At 45.3% G+C, this 16,322-nt stretch overlaps 2 protein-coding genes across 2 annotated transcripts; one reads left to right on the forward strand and one right to left on the reverse strand.

Annotated features, from left to right (window-relative positions):
- Positions 1 to 7,194: 7,194 nt before the first annotated feature.
- Positions 7,195 to 8,177, forward strand: LOC125506158 (CASP-like protein 1U1). The gene is made up of 2 exons (XM_048671021.1): positions 7,195 to 7,480; positions 7,555 to 8,177. The coding sequence occupies exons 1-2, from the start codon at positions 7,362 to 7,364 to the stop codon at positions 7,898 to 7,900; spliced, it is 465 nt and encodes a 154-aa protein (XP_048526978.1). The 5' UTR covers positions 7,195 to 7,361; the 3' UTR covers positions 7,901 to 8,177.
- A 5,988-nt stretch (positions 8,178 to 14,165) lies between these two features.
- On the reverse strand, positions 14,166 to 14,716 carry LOC125510971 (vegetative cell wall protein gp1-like; the record flags this gene model as incomplete). Its single annotated transcript, XM_048676257.1, is given in 1 exon segment — positions 14,166 to 14,716. A coding segment is annotated over 1 exon segment (383 nt), but the record flags the coding sequence as incomplete, so codon positions are not given.
- Between the last annotated feature and the right edge of the window lie 1,606 nt (positions 14,717 to 16,322).

The following is a 16,322-nucleotide window of genomic DNA, read 5'->3' on the forward strand; positions in this document are numbered from 1 at the left end:
CGTTTAATTCAGATGTGCTTGTATCTTAATTATCGGTTGTAGTCTCTTTGAAAATGTAACTGGAATAACAATGCGAATTAATAGTAATATGTCTCTCGCATACATAAAACGATATATGTCTCCTGATCAGATAGAAGCAAGTGCAATAGTAACACATACATGAAGCATGTCTCATACATAAATACTGACTCACGTATGCGAATAGTCTGAAACTAACATAGATAATGACTCATACATAGATAATCATATCACTGCGGGGGTCGACGACGAATCTGGGTCTTCCTCGGGCGAGGACCGGAAGGCGATAAGCGCTGAGGCGGTGGACGATGCTCACGAAAACCACGACCATAGATAACCTCGTCTGTCACTGTCTGTGTCTCCTGCGACGGTGGTGGTGGTGGAGTGTGAAACACCATGTGCGAGAAGTCATAAGTGTTTTCAGCTTGGTCATCGTCATCGCCATAGCCCTCTAATCCACATCCAGCACCACTAAGTATCGGTGATTGCACTAAATGCATGAACTGTCGCGACTGGTTGCCTACCGCAATATAGTAAAACGGGTAAAATTAATTTGCGAACCTACAATGTTGAAAAGAATGTACAAAGTAGTGTTACCTAGTTCCATTTGATGAGACCAGGAAGAGGTCCCTGGTTGAGAAGGCGATGGCTGATTCCAGGAAGAGCTCCCTGGTTGTGAAGGAGATGGTTGATGCACAGAGAGGCGTGGTTGCTGCACGGAGTGTCGTGGTTCTGAACGCTGCACAGCGTGTCGTGGTTCTGAACGATGGACAGAGGGATGTGGGGGCCGATGTGCGGGAGGAGGAACTACAACATCCGTAGATCGCCTACATGTAAGTGATGCGTAAATCCCTCTTAACTTCTCATCCATACGCCTCAACCATGAGAGGTGCTCTGGCTGTGGGATAGTATCCCCCCTCTCAACCTGCCGCATTAAAGCGGAAACCTCCTCTCGCGCCTGGACTGTCAAGTCACTCTGCACATGAAGAGTTAACCCATTGTATATGATAAGGTTATGATAGAACTACACATATGAGAAGCATGACACGTACCGCGTGGTGTCTCGTTCCCACAACAGAGGTAGTTGGGTACATATCGCTGGTCAGAGGGGCTTCAATCTGATCAGGAGCAGCTGATGGAACCAAGTAGATCCTCGTTGTATGCCGGTAAGTTTGTAAATACAACCCAAACTTGTCCCAGTCAAAGGGCCCAACCTCATTCCAGATATTTGTCGGTGCCGTAGTCCATTCTTGAACGTAAGGGCTAATGCTCTGAAGCCAAACAGCCATGGACTTGTTTCCTCCTACGCGACTGTACCTGAGATTGACAGATTAATCAGATTGACATGCGCGTTGCATGGTTAGATATATTCTGAATGTAGTGCTGACAACTTTAATATTATTACTTACTTGTGAATGTGGTCTGGTATCCGTGGAATATCTGGAATTGCAGGCTCTTGACATAGACCAAACTGTCTCATCACCCTATGAAGAGCCATCTCCTCAACCGTCACGTCGAACACCAACTTTGCCTTGGTCATCCAGTAGTGCCGATCTCTAGTGCATAAGGCAGAGATCCCAACTGGATACCTGGATGTTATAGTCTGATACGAGTAGGGCTCCCAGATAACTTGATCCTCGTGCAAACTATCAAACTGCACCGTGAAGGACGGGTAGCAGCCCTTCACCTGGGTATGTGCAAACTGTCTCTGTACATGACAACAAATTTACATTAGTAATACTATTGCACAGCAAAAATAATTGAAGGAATTACATAATTTAAAACTACCTCTCTCCGTGCCCAAACAGATCCCATAGTAGGCAAGTCACCGATAGCAGGCACGTAAGCCCCTACCATGTCCTCCAACCCAAACGGTGTGTCAATGGAGACATAGGGTCGTCCAATAGGGAATCTCTCGTAAGACCAGAGCTGCAACAATAGTGGACATCCAACCAGACCTGACTTTCTAGAGTTCAATAAGCAACCTTTGCACAAGCCTCTATACGTAGCTGCTAACACGGCAGAACCAAAACTCCTCTGGACAATATCCGCAGGGCAACGTGCGTCAGCTATCTCTCGTGCAATACCGATGAATCGTGCATCAACAGTGGTCACGTGGTTCTCCGTGAACATCGTCTTGCCGAACAACCATAGAATATATGCCTCTAGGGATCGATCAATCTGTGCGTCTGACAAATCTACTACGGGGTATCCTAATGAGACAATCTACATAGAAAACATACAATTGTGTGAACGATGTACTATTGGTAACTAAAAAAACATAGTCATGTGGCCACGAAGGTTACCTGAAACTGGCTCAACCACCTAAAACGTGGCCCGTGAGGATCATCGTTTAAGCCCGTAGCATTTGGCACCGCAGCTAGAAAATGGGCCTGCATATTTGCAAGCCAGCCAGGTTCTGCCTCTAAAGGACCTATGGCATCACCGGCCAAAGGTAATCCCAACAAGTAGGAGACATCCTGTAAAGTAGGCGCCATCTCTCCCCAGGGAAAGTGAAAGGTGTGTGTCTCTGGTCTCCATCTATCTACTAAGCAAGTAAGGAGTGACCTGTCGTAAGAGAATCGTTTCACTTGCCTCTTTTTCAACTGCATTGGTTCACCTGCCTCATCCAAGTTCGGATGGTCAACCCACTCTTCCAACGTACCCTCAACCAGCCGTGCCAAGGGTAGAAGTCCAGCCCAACTTAACCTACAAAAAAAGAGAATGTAGCATGAAAAGTAAGTAATTGTATGATTCAATACCTATGTCAAACATGTAAGGCACTATATGTATCAATACCTATCAACCCATGAAGGGTGTATCATCCAGTTAGTCTTCGGCGTGCGAATGACCAAAACGTCTAAGTTCTTGCCCCCTTGCATAAGTGCAGCCCGGTGACCTCTATCAATCGTACCATTAAGCAACGGATACAAAGACATATCTGCAATCAAAACATAGTCCAGACAATGCAAATTAATACATAGTTCAGACATACAAAGTAAAACATAGTTCAGTCGACATTACAAATTAATACATAGTTCGGACATACAAAGTAAAATATAGTCCAGCCGACATTACAAATTAATACATAGTTCAGACATTGCAAAATAAAACATAGTCCAGATGATATTATAAATTAAAACATTCCCCGCCACATTATATAGCTTCTGAGTTATTCCTTCCTCGTCCTCCCCTTCGGCCTCGACTGCCACGACCACGTCCGCCTCTTGCTCCTGTTGTTGCAGCCGTCGATGTGGAAGCACTCGTCGATGTGGAAGCACCATCTTTGTTCAGGTCAGGACAATATTTCATCCTATGCCCATAAGCCGCGCATAGCAAACATTGTCTGGTTGCTCCACCAGCTTCAGATTGGTCCATATCATTTCAGATTCGACGGGCCTTACATCGACCCCTGCTTGTTCGCCGAAGTTCTGGATCTGGGATGTATACTCTCTCACCGTCGTTAACCTTGTTGAAATTGCCAACGACTCTAAACCCTGTCATCTCACCGGTCCATGTGTTCAGTACAGCCTCTTTTAAGTAGTATGGCGACACAAAGGAGACGGCAGCCAACTCAATCTGGCCACAGGCAGCCAACACATGTGAGCAAGGCAGGTGCAACAACTTTGGTTTGTTGCATGTACACTCACACGTTGGATAAAATTCCGTTCCAATTTTTACCTCATGCGTCTTCACCTCATTCGCAGAACCAAAACCATCGGTAGGTAGCTGAACCTCATACCTCCTTTCCTGATTACCTACGAGTCTCACAGTGTGCTTCTTTGCTTTCTCTATCTTCTCTGCCATATACTCCATGACACGGCTACAGTAAGGTGTGTTCTGATTATCTATAATATGCTTCTTTGCTAACTCGTGTCGGTCTCTGAAATATCTCAAAGTGCCATGGAATACAGCCTCCACAATAGCTGTGAGTGGCAATGCTCTATTCCCTCTGAGTACAAAGTTATACACCTCTGCAAGGTTGGTTGTCATGTGGCCATACCTAGCTCCATGGGTGTCATGCAACAAAGACCAATTCACGGGAGGCTCTTTCTCTATCCACTCTGAAAAATCCTTTATTGCCCTCCCCTTCTTTCTCTTAGTATTAGGAGGGTCAATTGCTGGCAAGTCACAGAGACCAACTGGCTCCTCTAGCTCCGCCATGAGTGTTGCTAATTGTTGTTGGTCCTTTTCCATTTTCTTCCTGGCACGGACCTGCTTCTTAGTAAACTCATCAAGTTTTGACCAAATAAATTGGTATTTACGCTCCTGGTTCTGCTTGCACAATTTTTTAAACAAGTTCATCAACCGCTTGTTCTTAAACTGTGAGAAAAAGTTAGCCCCAAGATGGCGCATGCACCACCGGCTCTGCAAATCCTTCCAAGGTGTTGGTTCGTCTACTGTTGGATTCCTTAGTGTCTTCACAGCCTTCAATATACCAGCATGCCTATCATGAATGACACACACGTTTGGTCGATCCTTCACGATGGCAATTTTCACTTGCCGAAAGAACCACACCCAGCTCAGAAAGTTCTCACCCTCCACAAATGCCATGGCAAGTGGAATGATTTGATTGTTTCCATCCACGCCAATGGCAGTCAGGATTTTCCCTTTGTACTGACCAGTCAGGAATGTACCATCCACAAACATCACAGGAGGACAATGCCGGAAAGCTTCAATGCACATAGCGAAAGAGAAGAATACTCGTTTCAACACCTTGAAACCTGGTATACTCAGCAACCTTGTATGTTGTACGTTAACATAAGTGCCGGGATTCCTCTCCTTCAGTACATCCAGGAGACGAACAACATTATCATATGAGTCAAAGAACGTCCCAAACCTTTCCTCCATAGCCTTCTACTTAGCCCTCCAAGCCTTCCCCATAAGAATGTCATAATTCCATCTGACCTTCACTGCTGTCTGGATGTGTTTTGCTTCCATATCTTTCTTCTCCACTATCTCAGTATACATGAGTTGCGCAATGAGTGAAGTCAGGTTTGGATGACGAACCAACAAGTTTTCCTCACACAATTATGTGGGACCACATTCGTGACAACCCAGTGGATGTTATACTTCGGCACGTGCCCGTGCACCTTCGCAGGACAACCTGTTTCAACACACTTCACGGTATAGTTTGTTGGACTTGATATGTGTGTCCGGAAAACCCTCTGAGTAGACATAGCCCACTTTATCACTGCATACTTCAATTTTTTCTTTGTATCAAACATAGCCCCTATCTGGACTTGGTTCAGATTATATACTGCCATGGAGTCTCATGGCCATCGTTCACAGTAAGGCCGGTGGATATGTCCTGATTCCATGCAGAAGGAATCGGTACCTCCACTTCATCCTCAGAATTTTCAGAATCCAGATCCTCTGCATATCCATCCTCGTCCTCTTCCTCCATCACCCTCTGCATTTCATCGCCTTCCTCATCCCCATCAGCAACACCAGAACCAGCTAATATTATCGACTGAATATTCTGCCCAGTATCATGACCACAAACATTGTCCAACATGTAGTCTGACTCCTTTCGTTTGGCTAGGATCCACATCCGGTGGCTGTGACCCGGATAAAGAATCTCGTTAGCACTACTGACCCTGGCCGGGTTCATACCCCACTGGAGTTGTACGGTATTCTCCTCCTTCGGCACAGGTTGCACACTAGGCATATGGGTGGATTCTTCGGTCTCGGCAACGACTTAACAGGATCAACCAATGCTGGCTCCTATCTATCGGCATCAACTCCCACTTGACATTTTTACAGGATTTGGTCCACAATGCATGAATACTGACGGAACATACTTCAGGATCCAGCCCAAAACTAGTAGTCAACCAGTACTTCAACTGTCTAATGTCCAGTCTGTCCGGGTCTGAAAGTGTCATGACGCCATTTTTAAACTCGCTAAGATCAACCCCCAACTCATTATATCGAACATTACCAGCGCCATAGTAAACAGTCAAATTTACTGATTCAGACATTTTCACCTGTCAGACATTGCCACTTCTAATTTAATCGCAATGAACAAATTGTTACCGGCTACACTAACTATCCGCTAAAATGCCACACAAACCAATTAACACTAATAAAATGTGACGCGTGATTATACCTTCGACGCGTGTGGCCACCTCACGAAGAACTTGCACCAACAGACACCACCAACGCCACCCCCTCGGCGGCACGAAGCTGCACCTCCTCCTCACCAGCCAAACCGCCTCCTCCTCCTCAGCCCACCATGGCCTTCTCCTCCTCCTCACCCCATCATGACTCCACCTCACTTGTACGCACAAATAGCTATCCCATTGGGAAAAAATGACCGTAGGCCGGTGGAGATGGCTACGATCTACCGTTTCTGTGCTTTGGATTCGAAAATAGGTGGAGAAACGAAGAGATCAGCGAGGGGGGCGATGTACAGAGAGGAACGAGAGAGACAGAGAAGAACAGCGAGAGGAGAAAGAAGATGCCGCTCGGGCCTTATCCGCTACTCTTCGGCCACTGGTAAGCCGAAGACCTCTTCGGTCGCTGGCTGGCCGAAGAGGCCCATTCGGTCGCTGGCTGGCCGAAGAGGCCCGTCTTCGGCCCAGTTCGCGCACGCTTCGGCCTGGCTTAACCGAAGACGTGTCTTCGGGCTTCCGCAGGCCGAAAAGGTCCACTTCAGCCAACCGTTGACCGACAGGCTGCTAGTTTTGCAAATAACGTATCGACACTGCTAGTTTCCGAAATTGCTATAAAAAACGTGCTACTTTTGAAAAAAAATTCCACGTACTTGGCCTTTGCATAACCAAAAAGAACACACACACAAGAATGCCAACAAAAAGTAAAGTCATACTATAAGACCAGGCCGTTAAACAAGTTCAGATAAAACAATCATTTATGAGTTCTATGCTCATTCTTAAACTAGGCAACCCCAAGACTCAGAAATTGCATAACAGGGTTTTAGCTTTGAAGACTGGGCATCAGTTGAGTGTATTCCTCACCATTGGACCTCGCCTCTTAATCCCAGTATAATCACAAACATACATGATACAGGCCATCAATCACATCCTGTAGATCTTTTCAGAACTAAACAATTACAGTATGACTTAGATTGCATATATGTCATTTGAAGGTTTCCATGGAGTGCACATTTGGGGCTCTCGGACTTAATTTTTAACTGATCTTTGACATGGAGTAACGCTGTTTGCTTGCTCGAAAAGAAGATAGAACCCTAATAAAATGGTTGCTTGCTCACCCAAAATACATTCCCATCTTGCTTTTACAACCATCCTCACATCTTGCTTCTGCTTTTACAACCATCTTCACATCTTGCTTTTGCTCTCATCCTCTCGGCCAATTCCCTGGCAATGGCCGAGATGAGCGGAGCGAAGGCGGGCAGCCTCGCCTTGCGCATCGTGGCGCTGGCGCTGTCGGTGGGCGCCGCCGTCGTGATGGGCAGCGTCGTCTCCTACAACAGCGCTCTGGTGTAAGTTTTGGCAAAAATATTGTACCTAGTCGCTTAGAACTGGTGGTTTACCCTTGCGAGTCGTGCGCTCGCAGCTACTTCGTGGTGGGCAGCGTCGTCTCGGCCGTCTGCTCGGCGCTGGCGCTCTACCTGTTCGTCGTGCACGGGGGCGGCGGCTCGATCGCCGTGGCGCTCCTCGACGCCGCCGCGCAGGCCCTCCTGTTCTCGGCGTTCAGCGCGGCGCTCGCCGCGCGCGGCTGCTTCGCCAGCCGGGCGGACGCGTTCCGCGGGAGGGCGGGCATCGCGGCGGCCGTTGGCGCGTGCGCGGCCGCGGCCGTCTTGGTCGCGGCGCTGGCAGGGAACGCGCCCTCCCGCGCCCGCGGCGGGGGCGCTGCCGGTGGCTCTGGCTGCAAACACGGATGCTCTAGCCCCGGCTGCTAGCAGTTGACAGCGTCAGTACAAAGATTCTCGGGGAAAAACAGAGGAACTGCTTGTGGTTTGTACAACTGTAGAAATGATGATGCATTTTTTTTTGCTCTCTTATTCAATACTTGTTGTCTAATTGTTGCTGTTGCGGTTGTAAGAACGTCAACAGAGATGTTTGCGTGTGTTTGATGCAAGTATGGTATTGGAAAGGAAAAAAATTAGGCCTTGCTACAACATATCTAGATGTGTTCTAAGTATTGCACGTCTAAATCCAAACTTGATTTTACGGTAAGACTCATGCAAATATTTTCTTTTGTCTTTTTTCCTTTTCTTTCTAATTTGGTTGAGTAACTTAGATGTGCAATAATTAGATGTGTCCAGACAGACCCATTTTTTTTTGTACATACCGGTTACAAACTCGATCTCGTGCATACTCTCTCCTAGATGCTCTCACGTGTCCCACCTCCTCATCTGACGATATCTGCTCCTCCGCTCCGTTAGTGGCTTCTCTCGACTTGCTAACGAATGCTCGCCTCCAAACTACATGCGATCCCGACCTTGAAGACGGCACTGCGGCGGGACAAGGCACTGTGACGGTGGGACAAAGCACTACGATCTCGGCTTGTGGTGGGACAGGGCACTGTGGCGGCGGATGAAGTAACCAGGCCTTGGAGAGGGTGAGAGAAAGGAAAGGGATGCATCGAGCCGACTTGGCTGCGTGGGCCTCCACCTCAGCTAGCTTCGTCTCATCAGGAGCCGGGATCGCATGTAGTAGTTCGGAGCCGAGCGTTTGTTTCCGAGCCGAGAGAAACCACGAACGGAGAGGACGAGCAGATATCATCATATGGGGAGGTGGGACACGTGGGTATGCATGAGATGGAGTTTACAACTAGTATGCACAGAATTTTTAACATGATCAAGATGACATCTGTCCCCTGGTCTTCACTGAGGCGTGCCTATGTCTAGCTTTTTTTTTACATGTGCGCCTATGTCCAGGTTAGTTTTTTACATGTGCGCCTATGTCCAGGTTAGTGCGAGACGTAGGGCACCCTCGCCTGAAGGCGAGCGCGAAACTGGGCCCACTTGCCACAACCTTGTTTTTATCTGTTTTTGCTCTCATTTTTCGTTTTATGCTTTCTTTTTTTACTTTGTTTATATCTCCAAATATTTTAAATATATTTTTCTTACAAATAATACATAAAATATTTGAAAATTGTTAAATCTATATAGATTTTTTTCTCATCTATATGAAAAATGTATACAATATGTATGCAAAAAGTTGATCATGTACTAAGAAAATTGTAAACAAGCATTTAGAAAATGTTAATCGAGTATTTGAAAAATATTAATCAAGCATTTGAAAAATGTTAAAAATAGAAAAATTATTTCTCATGTATAAGAAAAATGTATACAGAAAATATAACATGTGTATTAAAACTATTAATCAAGCATTCAAAAAATGTTAAGTATGTGTAGAATTTTTTTCTCATGTATATGAAGAATGTATACAAAAATATACTAACGAAAAACATTGATCATGTATCAAAAAATGATAAATGTGTATAAAAAATATTCCTAAATCTATACAAAAAATGTATGATGTACATTGAATGAAAGTATATATCAAAAAAGTAAAAAATGTTAATTCCGTATGTAGAAAATATTAAACATGTACATAAATGTTCTGATATATATTCTGCGTCAGAAATTGTTTATTCCCATTAGAAATAATGTTCGCCGTGTATTTGAAAAATGTTGACCATGTATTAAAAAAAGTGTTCCATGTCCATTTAAAAACTGAGAAATAAACAAAGAGAAACGAAGAAAACCTTTTAAGTGTCACAAAAATGAAGAAAACCTTTGAAAGAAAGAAAGAAAGCTAAAGAAAAGAAACAAAATAGAGAAAACCAGCAAGGAAACAAAAAAGGGATCGAAAAATCAAGAAAGAAACCAAGAAAACCAACATATAGAGAAAAAGAAAATAAAAAACCGATGAAAAATAAAGGAAAGGTATAACAAAGAAGGAAATGAAAAATGAAAGCAAACCAGTGAAGATATAGAAATGATAAATAAAAACCATAAGAAAAAGAAAACATGAAAACCTGGCCCAAATAGTGAAAACCGGAAAAAAATAAGACAGAAAAAAACCCGGCCCACACAGTAAAAAAACTGAACAGAGAAAACACAGCGAGAAAAATGAAATGCATTCCTATAGTGATGTGCCAGCTCGGTCGCATCGCGCTTCAAACGAGGGGAGCTACCATCTCGCTATAAGTGAGATATAGCTCCCCGCGCTTCTCTGGGACTGGGACCTTCTATATAACGCATATATTCCATCATATTGGAGGGGTGCCGCACAGGCCACAATGACGGGCCGGCAGCCTATTTAGGTGTTCTCTCTGCACGGGCTTCATTCGCGAATTATTTTTGTTTATTTCAGTTTTCAATGATTTTTATTCATTTTTGGAGATTGGGAGCATTTTTTGCAAAGGTCCCATATAGTTTTTCAAAGTTCCTGAATAATTTTTAAAAATGAAACGTTTTTTTATTGAATAAGGGTATCAATTTTGAAATTTTGTTTTCATATTACAAATCGCATATTCTTAAAATTCCATAATATTTTTTTACTTTGTTAATAATTTTTAACACGGGAACAATTTTCGAAATACTAAACAAACTTCGAATTTTTCGAAAAATGGAACTCCTTCAAAATGTAAAATAACAGTAAAAACACAAAGAAAACCGGTAAAAGAAACATCATGAAAGGTAAAAATATGAACCTAAACCAGTTAGAGATCTTCAAGAAGGTTCCCCAAACTGGACTTTGTAGAATACTAAATTTGGCCGGCCCAGTTAAGCATGTAGAATTTAGTAAACATGTAGGATTTATTTTTATGCATGAATTTTAAGAAACATCATTAGTAATTATTGAGAAACATGATGAATTTGTTAATAATTTTAATATATGTAAACATGTAACATGCTTTGTTAATAAGAAACGTCATGAAACAGTATGAAAAAATCGCACAACTTTGTTAATAATTTTTAAGAAACATCATAAATTTTAGTAAACATGTAGAATTTATTTTTATGCATGTTGCACTTTTTTTAGTACACAGTGTATTTTTTGCAAATACATGTTTTGAACGCGTATTTTAATATATGTTACATATTTTTTGAATATTCATTGAACATTTTTTTCAATTGCAAGAAAACTTTTTATAACTATAAATACAATTTTCACATTAAAAACTCTTTTAAATGTCATGAACATTTTTTGAAACGTGTGGATATTTCTTAAAAAAATGATGAAGAATTATTATTTTTAATTGTACGAAATATATATTTTTATACTACGCAAACATTTGTTTACATTATATAAATACTTATTGAAATGTTAGATACATAATTTTGAAATAAGTGAATATTTTTTGAAATTACACACTCATTGAATGATATGATGCAATTTTTGTAAGTGTGCATAGACATTTTTTACATTATATAAACATTTCTTTTAAATCTCATGAACATTTTCTCAAAGTGTTAAATATTTTTTTTGAATGTTACGTACTATTTTTCAAATTCCGTCTACATTTTTTAAAGTTATGCGATTTTTTCATACTAAATAAATAATAAACCAGTCTTAACGTCTTTTAATAATAATAAAATGTGCGCTAGGAGCGAGCCCTCGCCCTCCCGTGAGATTTACTAGGAAAGGATCAAATCATACGGATAATTGATGGATCGGATTTTTTTTAGAAAGATAGAATAGAATAAAGGGATACAACAAACACCCAAAGATGAAAAGAGGAAATGGATGTCCATCCTCTCCACTGTCCTTGCCGACGGGAGGCTGCACGGAAACACCACGGTTGTACAGCAAGAGCTCCAGCCTGCCGAGATAGTACCCTGATGCCTCGAGGCTGTTGGCCCAGACGAAGGGTAACGATTCACCAAGTCCACACCCAAATGAAGAGTCGCACGTGACCGAGGCTACATCAAACAACGGCTCCACCGGCGAAATCGAAGGGCATCAACAAGTCGAGTCCACAACAGGATCGCTTCACCCTACACACGCACCACTGTGATCGCAAATGCAAGACTCCGGCACCTCCAGGTCGCACCAAGGTGACACCAACAAAAAAACAAAGAGCAGCCATACCATCTTCAATCCGCTAGTCCCCACAATCAGGAATCTTGCCCAAGATGAAGGCCTCAAGAGGCGTACAACAAAGTGTCGCCATCATCCGATTTGAAAGAAACTGGATCGATGGATTCTCCTATAACACTTGAGGAGGAACACGACAGTGCCCTCGACGCCACCTTTAGGAAGGTTACGACGCTCACGAGCGCCGCCATCGCCAAGCCGACAAAGGTCGGGCCATGCTTTCTTCGAGGACTACATTGTCCCAAGCCCGAGACCGTACCAACACACCATTCACCGGGACCCGCAGACCCCATGCGTGCGCCGCTGCCACCAATGAAGCAAGGACGTTGGGGCTCAGATCCCCAAGCATCAAGCCTCCCCAAAGCTCAAATGCCTGGCGCGCTACTTCACTGTCAGTCGCGCTCAACCTCCACATCGTGTTAACGAGCCGACCAGCACCAGATCCGTCGCCCCGACTTGCGCCTTCGGCACTGCGAGCAGGTCCACCGGTTAAGGTGACGCGCCATCGCACGAAGAGCTTGCCCAGCCGTGTCGTCAGCTGAGGTGGGTTTCGCCTATCGGCCTCATCCTATAGCGGCCATGGCTGAAGGCTGGGTAGTGGAGGGACGAGGCGGCGGCTAGGGTTCACCCATGCCCCTCCCTACCCCCTCATTCGGAATGTTAATTGATGGATCGGATATAACTATACGTCATGGGATTAGGTCAGAATCAACGGCGCAGGATAGGTCTGACAAAATTTCTATCAAACTACTAATAGGAAGGCGTTTTCGGATAGAATTCACCCACACAGATAGATGATCACGATGAACTAATTCACTCTAGTCTCTTTCCTCGCAAAAAAAAGACCCTAATAATTGCCACATGTGTGGCACGAAACAATTTCACCCACACATGTGAGTTGAAGAGATTGGACCAAATGCCCTTATGGCCACCCATTATGACATGTTCATGGGAATCTTTTAGGTCTTTCAAACTTTATTTTTTGTCTCTTAAATGAAAAATCTGATTGAAAATCCGTTTTCACTATTAAATTCGTCGCGACGAGGACTAGATCCTGTATTGATATGTTTCGACGATATTTTTTGGTGGTCAAAAGTTACCATATCTATCGCACATAAATTGTCATTGTGTTTACACTGGAATTGTCATGATATGTTTCAAATACATTTTTCTTCTACGTACAAAGTAAATTTTAACATGTTATAAAAACAAAAATTAAGAAACTAAACTTGCCATGGAGAAGTACTAAAATTTAGCATGATCCATGAAATAATTTTGACATGGTTCATAATTAAAAAGAAATTTGTGGTCAATTACTTTAAAAATGCATAATCAATGTTTCAAATTTGCCATGAACCAAAAATTAAAATTTTCATGAAAACTATTTAAATTTGCCAGGATACATGCACTATAATTTGCCATGGTTATCTAATAAATAATTGCCATGATCAAATACTAAAATTGCCATGATATATAAACTAAAATTATCATGATGAATTGCTAAAAAATTGCAATGATACATGAATTAAATTTGTGATGGTTAATTGCCATGGTCAATTAATTAAATTTTCCATGAAAAATAGTTGAAATAGCTTTAAACCTAGAAGAAAGAATAGATGAAACATATATCATGACAACTTTAGTGAAAACATTATGCTGACTTTAGTGTAACATTGATAAAAAAATAGTCTAAACATATCAATATGAAATCTAATTTGGAAGATCTCGAACTAGTTTTGATGATCTCTTTGAGACAAATTTAATGATCAAAATGGATATTTAATCAGATATTTTTAAAAGTTAAAAACATTTTGAAGTCACTAAAAAATCCGCTAATTCTGATGTGGCAAAATGGTTGGTTATAAAGGCGTTTGGACGATGTTGCTTCATGTGATACGTGTGGCACTTGTCATGAAAAAAAATCATTTAGTCTCAGTACTACCCCCTCCGTTCCTAAGTATAAGTTTTTGTAAAGATTTCAATATGGACTACATACGGAGCAAAATGAATAAATCTTCACTCTAAAATGCATCTACATATATTCGTATGTGGTTCATAGTGAAATCTTTCCAAAGACTTATATTTAGGAACGGAGGGAGTAGAACCCAGAGGTGACAAAATTCGTGCTTATCATGGGTGGCAAAATGTTACACCGGAACAGGGAGCCGCGGCCGATCCTCTTTATTTGAAGCAGCTGGAAGCTACACATAGTAGTACTACTACGCTATTTTACAGCGGATCTCGGTCACCGTCGTGGCCGGCGGCCCTGCGCGCGCTTACTCACACGAAGGGAGGCGGGACGTCGGACGGCTGCGGAGGCACCACCTCGGGCGGGGTGCGCGGTGGGTCCACCTCCGGCGGCGGCGTCGGGATCACGTCGGGGTTCGGCGGCACGGCCGGGATCTCCGGCCTCGGCGGCGATGGCACGAACGGCCCCGGCTGCTCCGGGCTGGGAGGCGTGCCCGGCACCGGCGCGCCAGGCATCGGCACGTCCACGCCCGGGGGCGCGTTGAACTCCGGCGGCATGTCGATGCCTGGCATCTCCTGCGGCGGCCGCGCCGTGCCCGGCATCTCCTCGGGCGGCTGGGCCGTGGCCGGCACCTCCTCGGGCGACGGCACCGCGGGGAACCCCGGCGGCGTCGGCCCCGGAGGAAACCCCGGCGGCGTGGTGGAGCTGCACCGGACGCCCACGCGCCGACCGGAGCACGCCGTGCCGCGCAGGCGAGAGCGCAGGCCGCTGCTCCCCGCGGCCGCCGCCGCCGTGCACCAGGCCGGCAGCGACGCCCTCGCGAGGTTCACCGACATCATCACCTGCTGCCCGGAGCTAAGCCAAGGTCGATGATACAGTCTACAAAAGCAAAAGCGGGTGCGCAACTGCGCAAGGAGAGAACCACGGAGCAGAGGCAAGCGGCAGTGCCGACGCACTTTAACGGCCTTCACGTCGACACGCGTTCGGCGAGGAGACGCGCGGCGCGCGCCATGGCACGTGGCCCGCGCGCCGCGTGCCGGGACGAGGCGGACACGTGCCCGCATGGCCGGCCGATCGAGTTTCGGTACTGCCTGATCGGTCGACTCCAAGCTTATCACTTTCAGAGAGTAATAAAAATTGATCCCCGGAGAATGATCTTGAAGTAAAAGTAATAGTAATAATCTTGGAGCAGATCAGTGAGTAGATGGATTTACATTTACATAGATAGAAAAGGCAAGGCCAGCACTAGTTGTAGTAATTCAGGAGAGTCAATGGCCCAACGCTACTGGACTGGAGTCTTGAGGAAGGCGACGACGTGCGCTGCAGAGCTCTCTCTACGTCGGCAATGGAGCTGGAGCTGCTGCTGCATCGACTACACAAGACGAACGAACAAAATTCTTCTCTTGCCGAAAGGAAAAAACAGAGAGCTCCACGGCACATCGGCCTCCATTATTTCGCAGCGCCATGCGGTGTTCGTCTGTCTGGACTGGACCGGACCGGAGTCACCTCGATGAGTGATGATTAAGCCGTCGGCGAGACGAGGATCGGACTCAGGAGGAGAGCAGGCGGCGGAGCTGGAGGAGGTGCTCCTCGTTGGAGATGTTGAGGGAGAGGCGCAGGTTGGTGAGCAGCGACTCCTGCTCCCACGTCAGCGGCCCGGACGCGTGCAGCGCGCGCACCGTCGACCGGTACGCCTCCAGCTCCAGCTCGTGCACGTCCACGCCCGCCGGCCCGCCGTCGCTCAGCGCGCCGTCCGAGTCCGACGACGACCACGCGGCGCGCGGGGAGGCGGCCACCACGCGCGACTGGGCGTCGCCGCGCCCCACGGAGCAGCAGCCCCCGTGCCGGCCGCTGCTGACGCCGACGCCGCCAGCGTCGTCGTTCGCGGCGCTGCAGCTCGCCACCGAGCACTCCGTGGCGGCGGCCTCTTCCCTGGCCACCTGGAAGAGTCTCCTCTGGCTTGGCTGAGGAGAGAAATCAAGAACTTCGGACGATTTCCTCTTCTTGCCTGAACTTCGGGTCACCTGGAGAAGATGGATAAACAGTGAGAAAAGTTTGAGAAATTGCACAACTGTTGAACAGTCGGAAGAAAGTGTGACGCCTCAGTTACAGACAGAAGTCTGGCAGTGGACAAATTATGAGATTTGGTGGCAATTTGTACAATTCATTCATGGTGGTGCCGACCAACATATTGTATCTATCGTCAGTGTGTGCGTTTGCTTCCTTCAGAGCTTAGGTACAGGTTGAATTACTTCAACTGAGCTACATTTTTCCTCCTTAAAAGCAGCAAATGCTTCAAC

This window comes from Triticum urartu, chromosome 5 (assembly GCF_003073215.2).
Source record: "Triticum urartu cultivar G1812 chromosome 5, Tu2.1, whole genome shotgun sequence".
Lineage (NCBI taxonomy): Eukaryota > Viridiplantae > Streptophyta > Magnoliopsida > Poales > Poaceae > Triticum > Triticum urartu.